Source organism: Lethenteron reissneri, chromosome 28, assembly GCF_015708825.2.
Source record: "Lethenteron reissneri isolate LAM-NWPU_2019-01 chromosome 28, ASM1570882v1, whole genome shotgun sequence".
Classification (NCBI taxonomy): Eukaryota; Metazoa; Chordata; class Hyperoartia; order Petromyzontiformes; family Petromyzontidae; genus Lethenteron; species Lethenteron reissneri.
In genome coordinates this window covers 6,300,370-6,317,871 of record NC_083806.1, presented here as the reverse complement: position 1 = coordinate 6,317,871, position 17,502 = coordinate 6,300,370, and the positions used below count along the sequence as shown (strand labels likewise).

Here is a 17,502-nt window from a genome sequence, read left to right as displayed (position 1 = left end):
CCTGGCTTCCACCAGCCCACAGGGGATTATTGTGTCCGTCCGTCCGTCGTGAATCCAAAAATGGGAGGGGTGGGGCTGGGTGGAGAGGGGAGGGTGGGGAGGGGCTGGGTGGGGAGGGGTTGGGTGGGAGGGGTGGGGCTGGGTGGGGCTGGTCACCCCGTGGTGCCCTTATAAAACTCAACGCTTAACCTACTCACGCCGGCTTGTGCCCGCCCTCACAGTCGGCATATTTGCGGAATACACCACGCCGCCGTTGACCCTGCAGGCCATTGACCGAGCAACTCAACGTTCCTACCAGCTCCCTCCGCAGGAATGTGTTACCTAAGTGACTTTACCGAAAGAACAAAAGAGTTTGTGTTGGGGGTATTTTTGTTTTTGCAATCCCCCATGTGAAAGCTGTTTTCATATCAGAGGATTTCCCCTCTGGATTCCTTCTCGCACATCCCCCTCCCCCCCCACCTTCTTCAACCGCCGAGATCTCGCGAGATTAGCGCGAGATCTCGCGAGATTTTGGAGCAAAACAAAGATGTCAGCGCCCACGAGTGAGCGTGCGTCCTGGTTAGTGGTTCTGTCAATTGCGAACGATCTTTGCAATCTTGTCACGGTTACACTACACCCACTCTCTCGTGTTATGATGTTGACGGTGGACTTAAGCTAAGGATAACATTGCACGCGGGTTCAGTGGTATCTCACTGCGCTATGAAGCCAACCACGTGCGTTTTTATTCGCGGCCACGGCTTAAGACGAGTGTCTAATTGTTATCTGACCTGGTCTTGAGGCCTCTCTCCCTTCAATGTGCACTGCCTGAGTGTGATGAGAAATGTTCAAACGAACCCCCGTAACCAATCTGGCGTAAGGAGAGCATCCAGAAATGGTTTGACATTCGGAAAAGTCTCAATTGACATTGCTAGAAGACTTGGAAAATGTCCTGCAGTCTATATATTTTAGGAATGACGATCCTATTGCATTTGTAAACAATGACTAAATTACGTACGTCCGTAATTAAAAATAAACACGAGCAGTTAAGTCAATACCGACACCAACTACAGATACGATTTCACTGCATCAATGCGTGTTCGGTACGCAGATGTGTACGAAGTGGCTGTTGAAGCTACAGTTGGCAAATGTCTTATTTTATTGATTAGGGAGCCGTCCATAAATGACGTCAAGCACCTGGGGGGGGGGTGGTCAGACATTTGTGACGATGTGTGACGAGGGGGGTAGGGTTTGAGAAATATGACGTCACATCAAAATGCGCAACTTTAAATAAATTTAGACACGTTCTCCTTAATTAAATATACTGTTTAATAAATGTTTTCTCCTACAACATCAGAGTGCAGTGCCACATTAAATACGCACGACAATGACAATAGTTTAAAGCGATTTGAAGCATGTTTTATTTGGGAGGGGCAGAGCTTTGTGACGTCATATTTGAAGGGGGGGGGTCTGACTTTTTGTGACGCCGTGTGACAAGGGGGGGGGGGGGTCAAAAATCGTCCAAAATCGCGTGACGTCATTTATGGACGGCCCTTTAGGTGGCTACACTAACCACAACAGTTTTTTTATAGAACCACGTGGCTCTGTCCCTTCCACACTGCCGTGCGCTAATAACTTCATCTTTCCGTTTTCTGTCCAGAATTACTGCTGTCGCATAAACGGACAACGGAGCCAAGACTCCCGTGAGCTGAGAGCAGTAATCTCCGACGAACCTTCTCACTCGTGATCTGCCTCCGCTGTAAGCTGCCAATAGTTGTGAGTTGGCATTACTCTAAACTGCCACAACAGACAACTGTCTTCGGTAGCGAGGCTTCTGATTTGTTCGCTGTGGATGTGTTCCCACTCGTAAGCTGTCGCAGCAATAAGCAGTCTGGGCCGTGACGATGCGTTTGTCCAGTGGTCCTGCGAGCTTCATTGCGACCAGTGGCGGCCGGGTTGCACTCCCGGATGGCAGTTGGAGATGCCAAACAGGAGGTCCCGACAGGCGACGAAGTACGTGGGACGCAACGCCAAGCCCAAGGGTCGTGTGTTTGTATGGGGCTTCACCTACACGGGCGCCCTGGGCATCCCAAATTTCGTGTCGCCCGTGTCGACGAGGCACAAGCCCCGGAAGATACAGTTCACGCCGCACCGGCTGGAAACGGATGACAAGGTACGGCGATGGTTGGCACCGAATCGCAGCACATTCTGATGATTACACATCACTCATCTTCTCGAGTTATCTGCCAAAGGGCAGGTTCTTTAAATTTATATGTAAAAAAATGTACCTTAATTATTATAAATATCCTGGACCTAATTGTGTCTCCTGCAATGTTACTCATTACATATGCTTACTTTGTACTCAGTGGCATCAATTACTGATGTTTTCGTAAATGTAATTGCAAAGAACGGCAGTCGTGCATGCTCTTGTCATTGAATGTGTCAATGCAACTTATATTTAGCTCTCCGTTGCTATTTTCGGCACGATGTGCGACGTTTCATTCCAGGTTTTGGGAGCTACTTTAGAAACTGTAGACAATATAATAAACTCCCCGCACGTGGAGCGAAACTGTGGAAATCATGCCGAATAATATGCGGTGCAACTCGAAAACACATTTTTTTTTACCAAACAGTAACCTCCACGTGAATGTTTCCTAAAACCCGTTGTGAAAAACAGATCATCTCGGCAGCATGTGGTTATGGATTCACTCTCCTGGCCTCCAAAACCAAGGACCTTACCAAGCTTTGGGGTGCAGGGTTGAACATAGACTCACAGATCGGCTTTCACAGGAGCCGGAGTGACAGAAGTGAGTTAATCGGTTTTCTCATTTGTGATCTACCGGTGAATTACTAGAGGCAGAATGTTGTAATGGCCAAACTTATCAAAATATACTTTTTATAATCTCAAGGTCATAGGTCTATCATTGACCTATTAGGTTAAGGTTAGAATGAGGATTAGTTTTGTAATTACCAAGGTTAGGAAAATATATATTTATAATTTAAATGTCATAGATAATTATAATGGTTGATTGTCAACAAAATAAATGACAGTTTTCCTGCTCTCTTACGTGCAATGACAGCAGCCGTGAACGCACTCACATTTTTTATGCTTTCTAAGAAGGTTTAATGCGTTTCTACATTTACTCTTTTTAACTTTTTACAGCGAAGAGTTACGATTACATCCTCGAGCCATCGCCGGTACCGCTTCCGCTGATGAAGCATCAGCAGACGCGCGTCTTGCAGGTGGCATGCGGAAGAGCGCACTCCCTGGTCCTCACCGACAACGAAGGAGGTGCCAACGGGACGAGGCGGGGGGGGCACGTAATTATAGAAATCGTGTGCTTTAAAATAAGACATTATTTGATTGGGTGATGCTGCCGTGGATTTGTAATGCAGATATCGTTGGATCGATTCGATCTCCCAGCGCGGTAGTTGCATCAACGGAAACGATTCTTAAGTACCCCAGTGATACAAATGGGTATGCCACAGTCGGTCGATCAGCATATCCCGTGTGGTGGGGTAGTGTAGTTAATCACACCAAGCGAGTGTGGAAGGATAAGATTTAAGGGGCTTTCTAGAGCTCCCTCGAGTAGAAGCTCTTCCACCAGCAGTGACGTGAACAGTATTGTATACCGAGATCTTCTCTCTCATCAAGTGAGAATGGGGTAATGCAAATTGACCTTGCGAACCCTGAATGAGTGGTGGAAATTCCACATCAGTATGCCAGGGGTCATTCTATCCACATGACACTTCCCACAAAGTGATATTCTTGATATAGAATCATGAGTAATGATATAGAATTAATGCATATTTTGTCGCGGTAAAATAAATGTGATTACTTATTTACATAATATATTTTTTCTGCAGTCTTCAGCATGGGAAACAATGCTTATGGCCAGTGCGGGAGAACAATTATTGAGGATGAAGTTTATAAGTAAGTACTTTATTGAATAATATGCGATTGCATTCACTTTTAAGTATTATTCTAATCATCAAATTCATGTGTAACGCTGAAAATTGTAATATTGTGACGTTAAATAATTTATGACATGTTTGAAATTATATGGTTGTGAATATTGATACATGCTTTAGCTTGATGTTGATACTGTACATTCTTCAGCATGATGTTGATACATGCTTAAGCATGGTATTGTCGTTTCCTTTTCTTTCATTACAGGGGCAGCAGATTAATTCATAAAATTGAGGGCATAGAAGGGAAGGTCGTGGAGGTAAGACACAAGTGAAACGCTGTCACAATCTTTTTTCAGCGCCGAGTCTACCCTTGCAGTAGAGTGCCACTCAATACGCAAACGAAAAGTTTTTCGTTTTTTTGGGATCACACCCTCTTCATTTGCTACTATTGGTCAAAAACAACTAGACAAAAAACATCAATATTCCATTCAGGCTGGTGGAGTGAGCAAAACGCTACAAACGAGACGTAGGGAATAGGAGACGTGACAAATGAGATGTTAAAAAATATACAAAAATATCTCATTGTGGAGTCGTATTTCTCGGATGAATCGCTGGAGGGTGGTGATTGGTTGAACCATTACATGTCTATTATTTGCGTTGCCTAGAGCCCTACTGCTCAGCAGCAGTATGCCCGCCACACTGCTCGACAATCTCTGATAACACACTTCCGCATTGCAGGTGGTGTGCGGGCAGGACCACAGCCTGTTCCGCACGGAGAAAGGCGAGCTGTATGCGTGTGGCTGGGGTGCAGATGGCCAGACTGGTAAGGGCGAAAACGCCAGAGCAGTGTCCTCTAACAGTGTTCCTCTCATAATCAACGTTTTTGGGTTTAGATCGCGTTATTTATAAATAACGCGATCTAAACCCAAAAACGTTGATTATGAATAACATTGGTCGCGAAAGCCTACGTGTTAAAGTGTTCCTCTCGTCACGCTGACACACAATGCCATGTAACAATATACGGTGTGAATGGATTGCGTGTATCGTATTTCACTACATAACAGGATAACGTGGAGAAGGAGGTCATCGGTATAGAGCGAGAAAACAAGCTTCCGTAAAAAAGAATCTAAGATTAAATTACAGAATTCGAATTAGTTCAACAACAAATCATTAGGTTATGGTGACATTTTTTTTATTATTATTTAATATGAAGAATGAATGGAAAGTGTAAACATTAAGAACATGTTTTTAAGTTAATTTATTGGCCTTACAACAACATTTGTTTATAATTCATATTTAGTTTATTTTGCTTAGACCCTGTGGGTATGTCAATTATTAACTATAGATTTCTATCCACACACGACTTAACAAAAACAGCATTGTTAATATATTGGCCACAAAAGCCTACGTATAAAATGTACATTTGTTTAAGCAAACAAACTGGACCGGTTTTCCTTGTTTAAACAAATTCTGCAGGAAGAGCAATAGTTTAACAGACTAAAACATTTTTTTACTGTGGTTATACAAAACGGAAGTCATGTTTTTCTTTAATTTTTAAGAATATGCCACAACAGTGCATAATGAGTGTTTTACATTTCAAGTACATACATAATATATGAAATGAGACGAATGATTTATATGAATGACTAATTATTTGTTTGAAGCTCACATTGTTTGCCTCATCATTCCATGCGTAATGAGCATCATTCACTAAGGCACATTTATGAAGTTTCCATATTTCTATTTTTAATACCTCAAACAAGCATTCAGGCGCATCTTAGTTTTCGGAGGGATTTGGAGTTCGTAAGCGATCTAAATGTGAATGTAATGTATCTTGGGGGAAATGGTGGGGGGGGGAGTGTGGTGCTCATCACACAAAAACACGCAAAATGCAAAACGTTGAGCTATAAAAAAATAAATATATTATGGGGGTGAAGTTGTGCAACGTGTTGTCTGTTCTTTTTAAAGTAATCGGTTTACATGGGCACCGAGTCTGTGACCTCCCAATGAGTGTCGAGTATTTGATTGCTATAAATGTTGAAGTGATAAGCCACTTCGTTGAGCTATCATTTCTGATGGCCAGGGTACTTCTTAAAAATGTATATATAGCTCAGTGGGCAATACCTGCTAAAATAAAATGTAAATAGATTGCGGAGCAGAAAATGATGAAACCACCATACCTAGAAAAAACACTCTTTTTTTCAAGCACTGTGACTCCACAACCTGGATAATCTACACACGGACAATAGACAATTGACATAGGAGGATTCTAGATTTGAAGCTTTCGTGACTGCAAGGATTCATACTGTTAGTTCTTTCGGTAAAGTCACATAGGTAAAAAATGAAATTAAAATAAATAATAAATAAAAAACAATAAAATCACGACGTTTTGGAGCTTGTGTTGCCTCCGAAACGTCGTGATTTTATTGTTTTTATTTATCTTTTATTAATTTTTATTTCATTTTTTACCTACGTGACTTTACCGAAAGAACTAAGAGTATTATAGGAGGAATCTTTTAAAGACGTACATGGATCAATGAAATCTTCCCATCGTTCACAATGTAAGGTCGAGCGGTCCACGTTGTCGTCACGTGTTGCGTCCACAGGTCTGGGCAGCTATGAGATATGCAGCACTCCGACACGGCTCGGAGGTGACTTGTCGGGTGAGCCCGTGGCCCAGGTGGCGTCGTACGGAGACTTCTGCCTGGCAGTCAGTGAGTCGGGCGAGCTGTTTGGCTGGGGCAACTCGGAATACCGGCAGCTGGCTGCCATCACAGATGCCGTTCAGGTACGGCGTTTTGAAGAGGTGCAGGTGTCAAGACGCCCCTTCCGCCCCCCCCTTCCAGCCCAGCTTATATATATGCTCCAAGCTCGTGTGCTGTTTCATTCAGACGCTGTCGCCTCGACAGACCTGGTTTTCACCTGAGGACGGCTGCTTGCGTTGTGGCCGAAACGTCGTGAGAATTATTGTATTATGTTTTCTTTTTATTATTTTATTACTTCCCTTCTACGTGACTTTACCGAAAGAACCAGGAAGATGAGGTGCAGGTGTGCACGATGTACAGCTCTTTATCTCAATCCATTGCTGGATGAGGGCTTACCCACGCCGTGCTGGTAGTGAGGAGTTATTTGGTCGTATTTCACCATGCTGGTGATTGAAGTTTGGTTAAGGTGGGAAGCGTCGATGGTGAAGCTTTATAATAATCATACAGCAATAGATTTTGCTGCGCTGCCCTCTGCTGACGTAACCCCACAGCATCCTACAATACCTATGTTATGTGTTGTTGTAACCCATCCAATGTGCTGTCCAGTCTTAACTCTGCTTATCTTTTGAGATATGATGAGATCAGGTGCGTTTTTGGTGATTTGGCCATAAATGTTTGACAAGTTGGCTGTCTCACATTACCAACTAGAATCACCCAACACTCAAGCCCTGATCCTGCGCAGTTGTTACGTTGACGTGTGTTAATGTCTCCGCAGATAAATGTTCCCAAACGCATACCGTTTAAAAATGTGGGGAAAGTGAAAATGGCAGCTGCTGGTGGCACCATTTGTGGAATCCTTAACGGTGAGAAATCGGTTTATATTTTTCCCCCCGCTTTGTTTCACCTACGTTCTGCCTACATACGGATTCATTAGTCGATCGTGATAATTTACTGAAAGGCGGGGACGATGGAGGTGGGTGTATCATCTCACGTCGAGTCATATTTTGCCGCCAACACTGATCCCTCTTTGTTTCTCCCGTGACCGCTATCAGAGGAGGGCGAGGTGTTCGTGTGGGGATACGGGATCCTGGGGAAGGGGCCTCGGCTCTCGGAGACGGAAACTCCCGAGCAGATACCACCCTCTCTGTTCGGACGCACCGAGTTCGACCCCGACATCAGAGTGAAGATGCTTCGTTGTGGACTCCACCACTTTGCTGCCGTGAATAGTACGGGGTGGGGTGGGGGCCAGGGAAGGGAGGGGGGGGGGGTGACGCGGTCAGGAGTCATTTGTTTTACATTTTTGGAGAGTACAGTAAAACCTTGGATAGCGAGCATAATTCGTTCCGGAAACGTTTTTGTAATCCAAAGCACTCGTATATCAAAGCACTCGTATATCAGTTGTGATCACGTGACGCTCGGCAGACAAAGCGTATACACGTACTGCTCGTATTGCAAGACCTCGCTCGTTTATCAAATTCATATTTATTAAAAAATTTTGCTCGTCTTGCAAAACACTCGCAGACCAAGTTACTCGCAATCCAAGGTTTCACTGTAGTAGCGTAGTGGTTATCGCACTGTCCTATGAACCCTACAACACGAATTTGATTTCTGGCCACGATGAACATCGGTGGTGAGTGATATCCGAATTGGAAGGCTTCCCCATACCGTGTCATTCATGGGACTTGTGTTTGACCGTACTTAATCGCATTGCTCGCTGTGGGGTTTGTTGAAAGCATGGCGCAGGAACAGTTCAGATATCCCTCACCGTTTATGTTAGCCATAGCTGGGGATGCAACTCAGGTCACCGGAATCACTGTACTACAGCTCCAAAAAAAACGTCATTCTTGAATACAAACGTGATCGCTAGGGGGTTTCGGAGATAAATTTATACTTAGCTGTGTGATATTTTTTTGGGTTTGTACCGCATGTTCTTTGGCAATTTATCCGACGTTTCGCTCCACGTTCTGGGAACTTCTTCAGAAACTGAAGAAGCAGCTCACGTTTCCAACGCTTCTAAAGCACTGACGACTGCTGCTGTTGTTTGAAGTAGACCAGCCGATGTTATTGAAGTAGACCAGCCAGCACTTGTGCATACAAGCTTATTACACAAGGGTGTCGTGGTGGAGAGATGTTAACTACCTCACCTGGTATACAGGAGTTTGTGGGTTCGATTCCAGCCCTACGCTTCTATATTTGGAGTTTGCATGTCTCTCTCCCTGTGGTCACATGGAATTTTCTCTGGGTCCTCTGGTTTTTTCCTCCACATTTAAAAACATTCGTTAAGAGAATTTGGCAGCTATACATTTCCACGTTGAGGGATCATTTATGGCCAGGTCGCTTCTGAAAAAGAGCTGTATAGCTAGCTCTGAGCCTTACCTGCTAAAATGAAAATAGTTTTTCTATAATTTTTATAGTTACACAAGCTTATTAGCACATGCGCATACGTGGTGTCTATTGAAATTTTATGTGCCTATTTATCTTTCCCGATGTGTTGTTTTATTTCCACCTGTTCAGCTCGCGGTGAACTTTTCAGCTGGGGTAAGAACCTGCGCGGGTGCCTGGGAATTGGCCGGCCAGATGACCAGTACTTCCCCTGGAGGGTACGTCGCTGAAGAAGCTTTCATTTGAAGTTCTATTCTTTGCGTTCCGAACCAAAAGGAATTTGTCTCTTCGTGTCTATCAAACCAGAGGAAAAAAGTTACATTTCTGTGCATTGTCCAGACCTTTTATCAGCAATAACTATTTAACATTCAACACATTATGTTACATGTTGAATTATGCAAACTTTATATATTGTTGATGAAATACTACTACAAATAATTAGGGTAATTAATTTATGTGTAGTGTCAGTGAGTCGGGAGACGAGGTTTGGAGAGGCACCTTCTTTATTGAACACACACGATCCCCACCTGCACAGTCGCTAGCCTATACACAACACTAGCCGTCTAACATCGACGGCGCTGACCGAGTTAGTTAACGGGCTATCCAGCAGCGCAATACGAGCGAACACGGCAGCGACGATGGCGACGAGATGACGCTCTCGGCCCCTCTTATGGTACCAGCGCGGCCTGGCTCTGCCCTGGCCGTGCCTCCCTTCTCGATCCCACTAGCAGGTTCCAGGGGCTTCCAGATGGGGTCCTCCATGACCCTTGCCCCAGTTCCTCCGCCCTCCCAGCACACCCGTGTACATGCTCACCGGCGTGTGTACTGTTTGTCCACCGCAGTTGCCGCTGCTGGTCACCAGCCGGCGCTATTACAATGCATATGCATGAGAGATTTGCATTGCGATGTTTGGCTAATATGATTAAAGAGTGTATGCTGTTTTGGGTGGAAACTAGAGAATGCAGAAAAGAGCTCGGCATAATAGAGGATATAACCTTAACGCTTTATACATGGCGCCGTCATTGATGCCAATAGCATCTCGCAATCGATGAGGAACCACAAGCTCGAATGCAGTTGCCAGGTGGTGAGCCGGCGTCAACAGTTGCTCTGCAGTCCTCTATATATAAATGTTTTCGGCCAATTGGTGAGTGTTTATACATGTGGCAGGAAACCGCCACGTGAAGGAACAACACTCTATCCCGTTTACAAGAGAGAGATGATATCAGCATTCACTTTGCTGTACTGCATTCTGCTGGCCAGCCAGAGAATTGCACCTCGACGCCCACGGGAAGGGAGTCGCGCAACATTTTGTCATTGGTGCGGTGATCCACTAACCCTTGCTGCTTCCTGCACAGTGCTGAATTACTAACCATGTGCACCGCAGCCACCACCAACAATTGGGATTTTAGAGTGAATGGCCGTGCCACAGCTGAATTTATGAGACTGAATCGATCGTCTGTCATCGTTTTAACCCTCTTCTTGGTTCTTTCGGTAAAGTCACGTAGAAGGGAAGTGATAAAATAATACAAATAAAACATAATAAAATAATTCTCACGACGTTTCGGCCACAACGCAAGCAGCCGTCCTCAGGTAAAGACCAGGTCTGTCGGGGAGACAGCGTCTAAATGGACGCTGTCTCCCGTTGTGGCCGAAACGTCGTGAGAATGATTTTATTATGTTTTATTTTTATTATCTTATTACTTCCCTTCTACGTGACTTTACCGAAAGAACCAAGAAGATGAATCCCTGCAGTCACGAAAGCTTTAAATCGTTTTAACCCTGTTGCAACTGTCATGTGTAGGTAACGGTTGCAGGGGAGGTGGTGGACGTGGCGTGTGGGGTCGACCACTCGGTGGCGCTGGCCAAGACGTTGATGTGACGTTTGCCGACATGACCGGACAACAACCAAACATGACACAGTGTTAAAGTGTTAAAGTGTAATCTTATGAGAATAAGATCACACTTTAATTGATGAATTAGTGTATTGTTACATGCCCAATGCCCAGTAGTGTACATGGATTTGTCCATTGTTATATATATTTTGTAAACTTGTTGAAAACTGTTAATTTGGCTGATTATAGGAGCCTGGAATAGCATTGAGAATAATTTGAGTTATATTTTGTGAATTTGTTTTCATATTAAAAGCCATTTAAACGTGTGATTGTTTATATCATTTTGCTACAATATAAGAGACTTTAAAGATGTGGGTAATGAATAGTATAATTATGTTGTCACCGTTTTTAATTGGGAATACCGTGTCAACAAGTTGGAACTTTACTTAACGTAGAAATATTTTTGTCCACCTTTATAACGGAGAAATACTCGTCAAATACCATGGTGTTGAACATACTTGGACATAGTCTTACTTATCATGCTCGGATGATGACTTATTTTTACAAATTAGCCATATTTTCTGAAAACAAATTTCCTTGAAAAATTACTTGCCTTCTATATTATTAGTCTTTGTTTTAAATCTACGGACATTGCATGATTTGAGGATAGCCCAGGAGGGTAATTTTTGAGTCTTGGCAAAATAAATGTACGATAGCTCTACGCATTTGTGAATAACACCGTCTTAGAAGGAAATATATATAAGAGAACAGTTTGGGCACTGACCCTTTACAACAGAGAGACTTCTTTGCTAATAGCAGATATAGTTTTTATATCAGAGATCATTTATATGAAAAATGGCCATTATGACGTATTTTTTTCCTTTTAGGGCAGTGTTGTTGATGAATGTGTTGAGTTTTGTTATTATGTATTACAAATGGGTTCGTTTAAATGGGGGAAACAAATGTTGCGGGGTTTTAAAACAAAGGCCTGCTTTGATGCAGTGCACGGCAGCCAGACCCACTGTGGCCGTGTGTTACACGAGACGGTACGCCACATTTGATTACACATTTTGTTTATACATGTCTATGTTTAACATGTTAAAATATTCAAACTCGTTACCCAATTGGCTCATTAAAATTCCAAGCCTGTAACGTGGGATGTCTTGCCAAGACCCAGCCATGCGGAAGAAGGTCGGCTGTGCCTTATTTCAAGACCAAAATATATTCCGTACAGCACAATCTTAATTGAGCTAATATTTGTAGTCGTTACAGAATATAGCGTTGCATAATGGAAAGGGCAAAAGGAATGAAATGGCATCGTGGCTTGAGATTAATTCATTTGGATCTCTTAAATCTCTGAAGTATAACCTTTCATGCAACAGCCCATGGCAGTAGACATCACAAATACTTAGGTCCCTTCAGGTGACCTGGATATGAATTCGTGGGCAAAATTTTATAATGTCCCTTGCTAGGAGATGAAAGTTTGCCAAATTGTATTGAGATTGATGCATTTATTTAGGATTATTTACCCTAACTGTGCTAGGAAAGCAACGTTGAACGTACTAGTCAGCGGTGGCCAAAATGTCATGGGTGGTGAGAGGGTTATGTGCCTTGCATCCCTTGAGGCTTGTGGCTTGCTGTATGGAGTATATTTTAAGCATGGTTCTTAGAGCATGTGATTCCCCTGAAGGGGAGACGTACCAAAGAGACGTTTCTATAAACAGCAATATTGGCTTTTATTTTTCGATTTAAAGCTTTCGTGACTGCAGGGATTCATCTTGGTTCTTTCGGTAAAGTCACGTAGAAGGGAAGTAATAAAATAATAAAAATAAAACAATCAAATCTCACGACGTTTCGGCCACAACGCAAGCAGCCGGCTACGTGACTTTACCGAAAGAACCAAGAGCAATATTGGCATTGAACATGTCGAGTTAAAATAGCCAATTACCATCTGGTAGATCCTCTATCATTGGACACGACCAGAAAGCATACTCCAAGTCGCGCGTCACATGGGGTGCACCAGGGACAACATTCGGAGGGGTTACCGTTTTTAGCTCTGCGGCTGTTTGATGAATACAAAGGATGAATTTACACAGTCCCACAGGGGCTGATGTAATGCCTTTGTAAATTGCAGTCCATATTTTAAGCCACCGTTGCTTCACAAATTACTTGGCCAATTCTGTCCGGTGTGTTTTTCGGGCCATGCCACGTGATGTCTAACATTTCGCTCCACGTGCTGGGAGACCTTCAGGAATTGAATTCAGTTTCGAACAATGGGTTTTGATTGAACTTGGCTGACTGAAATATACGGCTGGGTTTAGTCTCTGGGAAGGGTGGCAACCCTAAGGAGGGGGGGGGGTTATTTGAGAAACAGACACGTCATTGCAACTGCCGCACCGGGAAATGTATACATGAATGAGGTAACCGGAGGTGCCAATCGATACTGGCAACCTCTGGATTTTCAAGTCCAGCGTGCCAACCATCACAGCACGGCATTAACAAAAATCAAGAAAATAGCTTGACCTCTGCATCTCTCATTACACAAGGAATGGCTGTTCTAAGATTATGATACTGTAAGTTCTCAAGCCGGTGTACAAACTGAAAGTGGCCTTGTACAGCAGCCATTACTCATGGTCACTCGTAGGATCCCGTGCCCGCATGTAACGTGAACATTGCGTACACTCGCGCGTCTAATAATACATTGACCTTTTTTTTAGCTTGCAGTGACGTTCGTAAGGAGTAATTGAGGTCCTTTTTTAATGATCACTTCACCTAAACCCACGCTGACCATGGGCGTGGTGTCCTCGAGTCGAATGACACTCCACGACCCCCACAGGCGTAAGGGGAGGAGGCCCTCATCCAGCAGTGGCTTCACTAAAGGGACTGTCACGTGTCCATCCATAGAGTGCTGTGCGGCGAAATCGACCTTCAACCCGCACTGACCAGAGTGGTGAAGTATAATTCTAGATTTGAAGCTTTCGTGACTGCAAGGATTCATACTCTTAGTTCTTTCGGTCTCCGTCATCAGGTGGGACCGTCACAGCCAGATTTGCACAGCTGTGACGGTCCCACCTGATGACGGAGACTTGTGTTGCCTCCGAAACGTCGTGATTTTTATTTTTATTAATTTTAATTTCATTTTTTACCAACGTGACTTTACCGAAAGAACTAAGAGTATGGTGAAGTATAGTCAAAGTACCCGTCACGGACCGCAAAACGCGGGGAGGCCCTCATCCAGCAGTGGATTGACCACATCACAAAATTAAAGCCCTAACTGTAAATGGATTGGGTTGATGGAATATCGCCCCAGTGTTGATCAGGCATTCATATCTCGGTGTATAGATTTTCCCGGGTCGCTAGTTTCGACGGCACGCGAAAAATAGCCTGCGGATGTGTCTGGCCGAGTGTGGAAGAGCAGGCCAAATACGCTCGAGATGGTATTTGAATACAGCTGTTTCCAGTGGAGGCCCTTCCGACAGCAGTGTCGTGAGCCAGCAATTGCAGGGTCGGCGCCTTTATCTTCGGCATCATGCCCGGCATTGGAAACTGCGGGTCGTGCGTGTACCATGGAGAGTGGCGCATTGGCGAAACAACATCAAAGACAAATTTCCCTCTTATCGCATAAACCTTTAACAGTCTGTTGGGGGGGGGGGGGGGGGGGCAAGTGCTGTTAGCGAGTAGCACCTATGAAGGCCGGCACGGCACACGAGGGGGTGCGTGGCCAGCACCACGCTCGGCCGCCTTTGTCTCCCTAGCGACGATGTTTACACATCGCACCAAGTACTCATTTAAGGCTGAGTTGACCTAGGGAGTGAGGGGGGCCAGGACCGGTTCAGATAATTCGTCACTGGTTTTGGTGGCCGTGAACGGGAATCGAACTCGAGTCTCTGGGTTCGTAGCGCAGCGCACACGAACCACTCCACAAAACCACAACAACCACCAGCAAGTGGCGATAACGTCTGCATGGCGCTCGTGCCAGGCTAGGTGCACTTTAAGGCCACGCGAAGCGTCGAACGCCCGCTGGCAGGAGGACACGGGGTCAGACCCTGGTGGTGCCATGGGTTGACTGACTGAGATGACTGCCAGATGCACCACCCGTGCCTCCCCCAATTGTGCCAACATCAAAGCACAGGTACACACACATCCTGGCATCTTGCTATATCTCTCTTCTTTTACAATCAGAGAAAACAAGATGCTCGGTGTAGTCGGCACTTTGCTTCGTTCATCATTTCGTTTTTTTAATGTTTTGCTTTCTGTTAACCCCCCTTTTTAAATGAAAGATTTCACGCTCTGCTCTTACCCCCACTCTCTCTCTCTACCCCCTCTCTCTACTCCATGTCTATGTCCCCCCTATGTTTTCTATGTAATATTTGTAATATTAATTGTTTCTCTCTGTTCAGTTTACCAGCATTTGTAGCTGTGAGAGAGGGCGGGCACCGGGCGGGCACACAGCTCCTCAACTCGGGCAGAACCAGAGGCACGGACTGAGTGGGCAGCCCAAAATAAGCGGTGGATCGCATTTCTTGTCTTCTCGACGGAGACTTCCACCCCCTCTATCCACCACCACCCCCCCTATCCACCACCCCCCCCCCCCTATCCACCACCACCCCCCCATCCACCACCACCCCCCATCCACCACCACCCCGCCTATACACCACCACCCCCCCTATCCACCACCACCCCCCTATCCACCACCACCCCCCCATCCACCACCACCCCCCATCCACCCCACCCCATCCACCACCACCCCCATCCACCACCACCCCCCCATCCACCACCACCCCCCATCCACCACCACCCCCCATCCACCACCACCCCCCCATCCACCACCACCCCCCCATCCACCACCACCCCCCATCCACCACCACCCCCCCATCCCCACCACCCCCCCCCCCCCCCCCCATCCACCACCCCCCCCCATCCCACCACCCCCCCCCCTCCCCCCCCCCCCTATCCACCCACCCCCCTATCCACCACCACCCCCTATCCACCACCACCCCCCATCCACCACCCCCCCTATCCACACCACCCCCATCCACCCCCCATCCACCACCACCCCTATCCACACCACCCCCCCCCCACCCCACACCCCATCCACCACCACCCCCATCCACCACCACCCCCTATCCACCACCACCCCCATCCACCACACCACCCATCCACCACCACCCATCCACCACCACCCCCATCCACCACCACCCCTATCCACCACCACCCCCCCATCCCACCACCACCCCCCATCCACCACCACCCCATCCACCACCACCCCCATCCACCACCCCCCTATCCACCACCACCCCCCCATCCACCACCACCCCCCATCCACCACCACCCCCCATCCACCACCCCCCCCCACCACACCCCCTATCCACCACCCCCCCCCATCCACCACCACCCCCATCCCCCACCACCCCCTATCCACCACCACCCCCCCCCATCCACCACCACCCACCCATCCACCACCACCCCCCATCCACCACCACCCCCCCATCCACCACCACCACCCATCCACCACCACCCCCTATCCACCACCACCCCCCCATCCACCACCACCCCCCATCCACCACCACCCCCCTATCCACCACCACCCCCCATCCACCACCACCACCCCATCCACCACCACCCCCCTATCCACCACCACCCCCCATCCACCACCACCCCCTATCCACCACCACCCCCCATCCACCACCACCCCCCATCCACCACCACCCCCCCTATCCACCACCACCACCATCATCATCGTGCTCTGTGACGCACGGAGCCTCCATTGCGGGGGGGAGGAGGGGGCAGGGGAAATGGAGTGAGAGGGTGGATGGGGAAGGAGGAGGAGTTAGGGAGGAGGAGGAGTGAGGGGTGGGTGGGGGAAGGAAGAGGGGGGAGGAGTGGGGGGTGGGTGGGGGAAGGAGGAGGAGTTAGGGAGGCGTGAGGGGGTGGGTGGGGGAAGGAGGAGGGGGGAGGAGTGGGGGGTGGGTTGGGGAAGGAGGAGGAGTAAGGGGGTGGGTGGAGTGAGGGGGTGGGTGGGGGAAGGAAGAGGGGGGAGGAGTGGGGGGTGGGTGGGGGAAGGAGGAGGAGTTAGGGAGGCGTGAGGGGGTGGGTGGGGGAAGGAGGAGGGGGGAGGAGTGGGGGGTGGGTTGGGGAAGGAGGAGGAGTAAGGGGGTGGGTGGAGTGAGGGGGTGGGTGGGGGAAGGAAGAGGGGGGAGGAGTGGGGGGTGGGTGGGGGAAGGAGGAGGAGTTAGGGAGGCGTGAGGGGGTGGGTGGGGGAAGGAGGAGGGGGGAGGAGTGGGGGGTGGGTTGGGGAAGGAGGAGGAGTAAGGGGGTGGGTGGAGTGAGGGGGTGGGTGGGGGAAGGAGGAGGGGGGAGGAGTGGGGGGTGGGTGGGGGAAGGAGGAGGAGTTAGAGAGGCGTGAGGGGGTGGGTGGGGGAAGGAGGAGGGGGGAGGAGTGAGGGTGGGTGGGGAAGGAGGAGGAGTAAGGGGGTGGGTGGAGTGAGAGGGGTGGGTGGGGGAAAGGATGAGTGGGTGGGGAAGGAGGAGAAGTGGGGGAAGGAGGAGGGAGGGGTGGGATAGGTGGGGAAGGAGGAGGAGTGAGGGGGTGGGGGAAGCAGGAGGAGTGGGGGGAAGGAGGAGGGGTGGGGTGGGTGGGGAAGGAGGAGGAGTGAGGGGGTGGGGGAAGAAGGAGGAGTTAGGAGGAGGAGTGA

At 47.6% G+C, this 17,502-nt stretch overlaps 1 protein-coding gene across 2 annotated transcripts; it reads left to right on the top strand.

The window, feature by feature from the left end:
- The first annotated feature begins 469 nt into the window (after positions 1-469).
- Positions 470-11,133, top strand: RCC1L (RCC1 like). 2 transcript variants are annotated; one of them, XM_061561937.1, is made up of 12 exons: positions 470-558; positions 1,637-2,149; positions 2,654-2,783; positions 3,140-3,268; positions 3,844-3,910; positions 4,154-4,205; positions 4,627-4,711; positions 6,495-6,676; positions 7,369-7,456; positions 7,646-7,819; positions 9,108-9,193; positions 10,777-11,133. In XM_061561937.1, the coding sequence occupies exons 2-12, from the start codon at positions 1,958-1,960 to the stop codon at positions 10,852-10,854; spliced, it is 1,263 nt and encodes a 420-aa protein (XP_061417921.1). In that variant the 5' UTR covers positions 470-558; positions 1,637-1,957; the 3' UTR covers positions 10,855-11,133. The 2 variants fall into 2 exon arrangements, with proteins under 2 accessions (XP_061417921.1, XP_061417923.1); XM_061561939.1 differs by lacking the exon at positions 470-558 and adding an exon at positions 689-713.
- Positions 11,134-17,502: the final 6,369 nt, after the last annotated feature.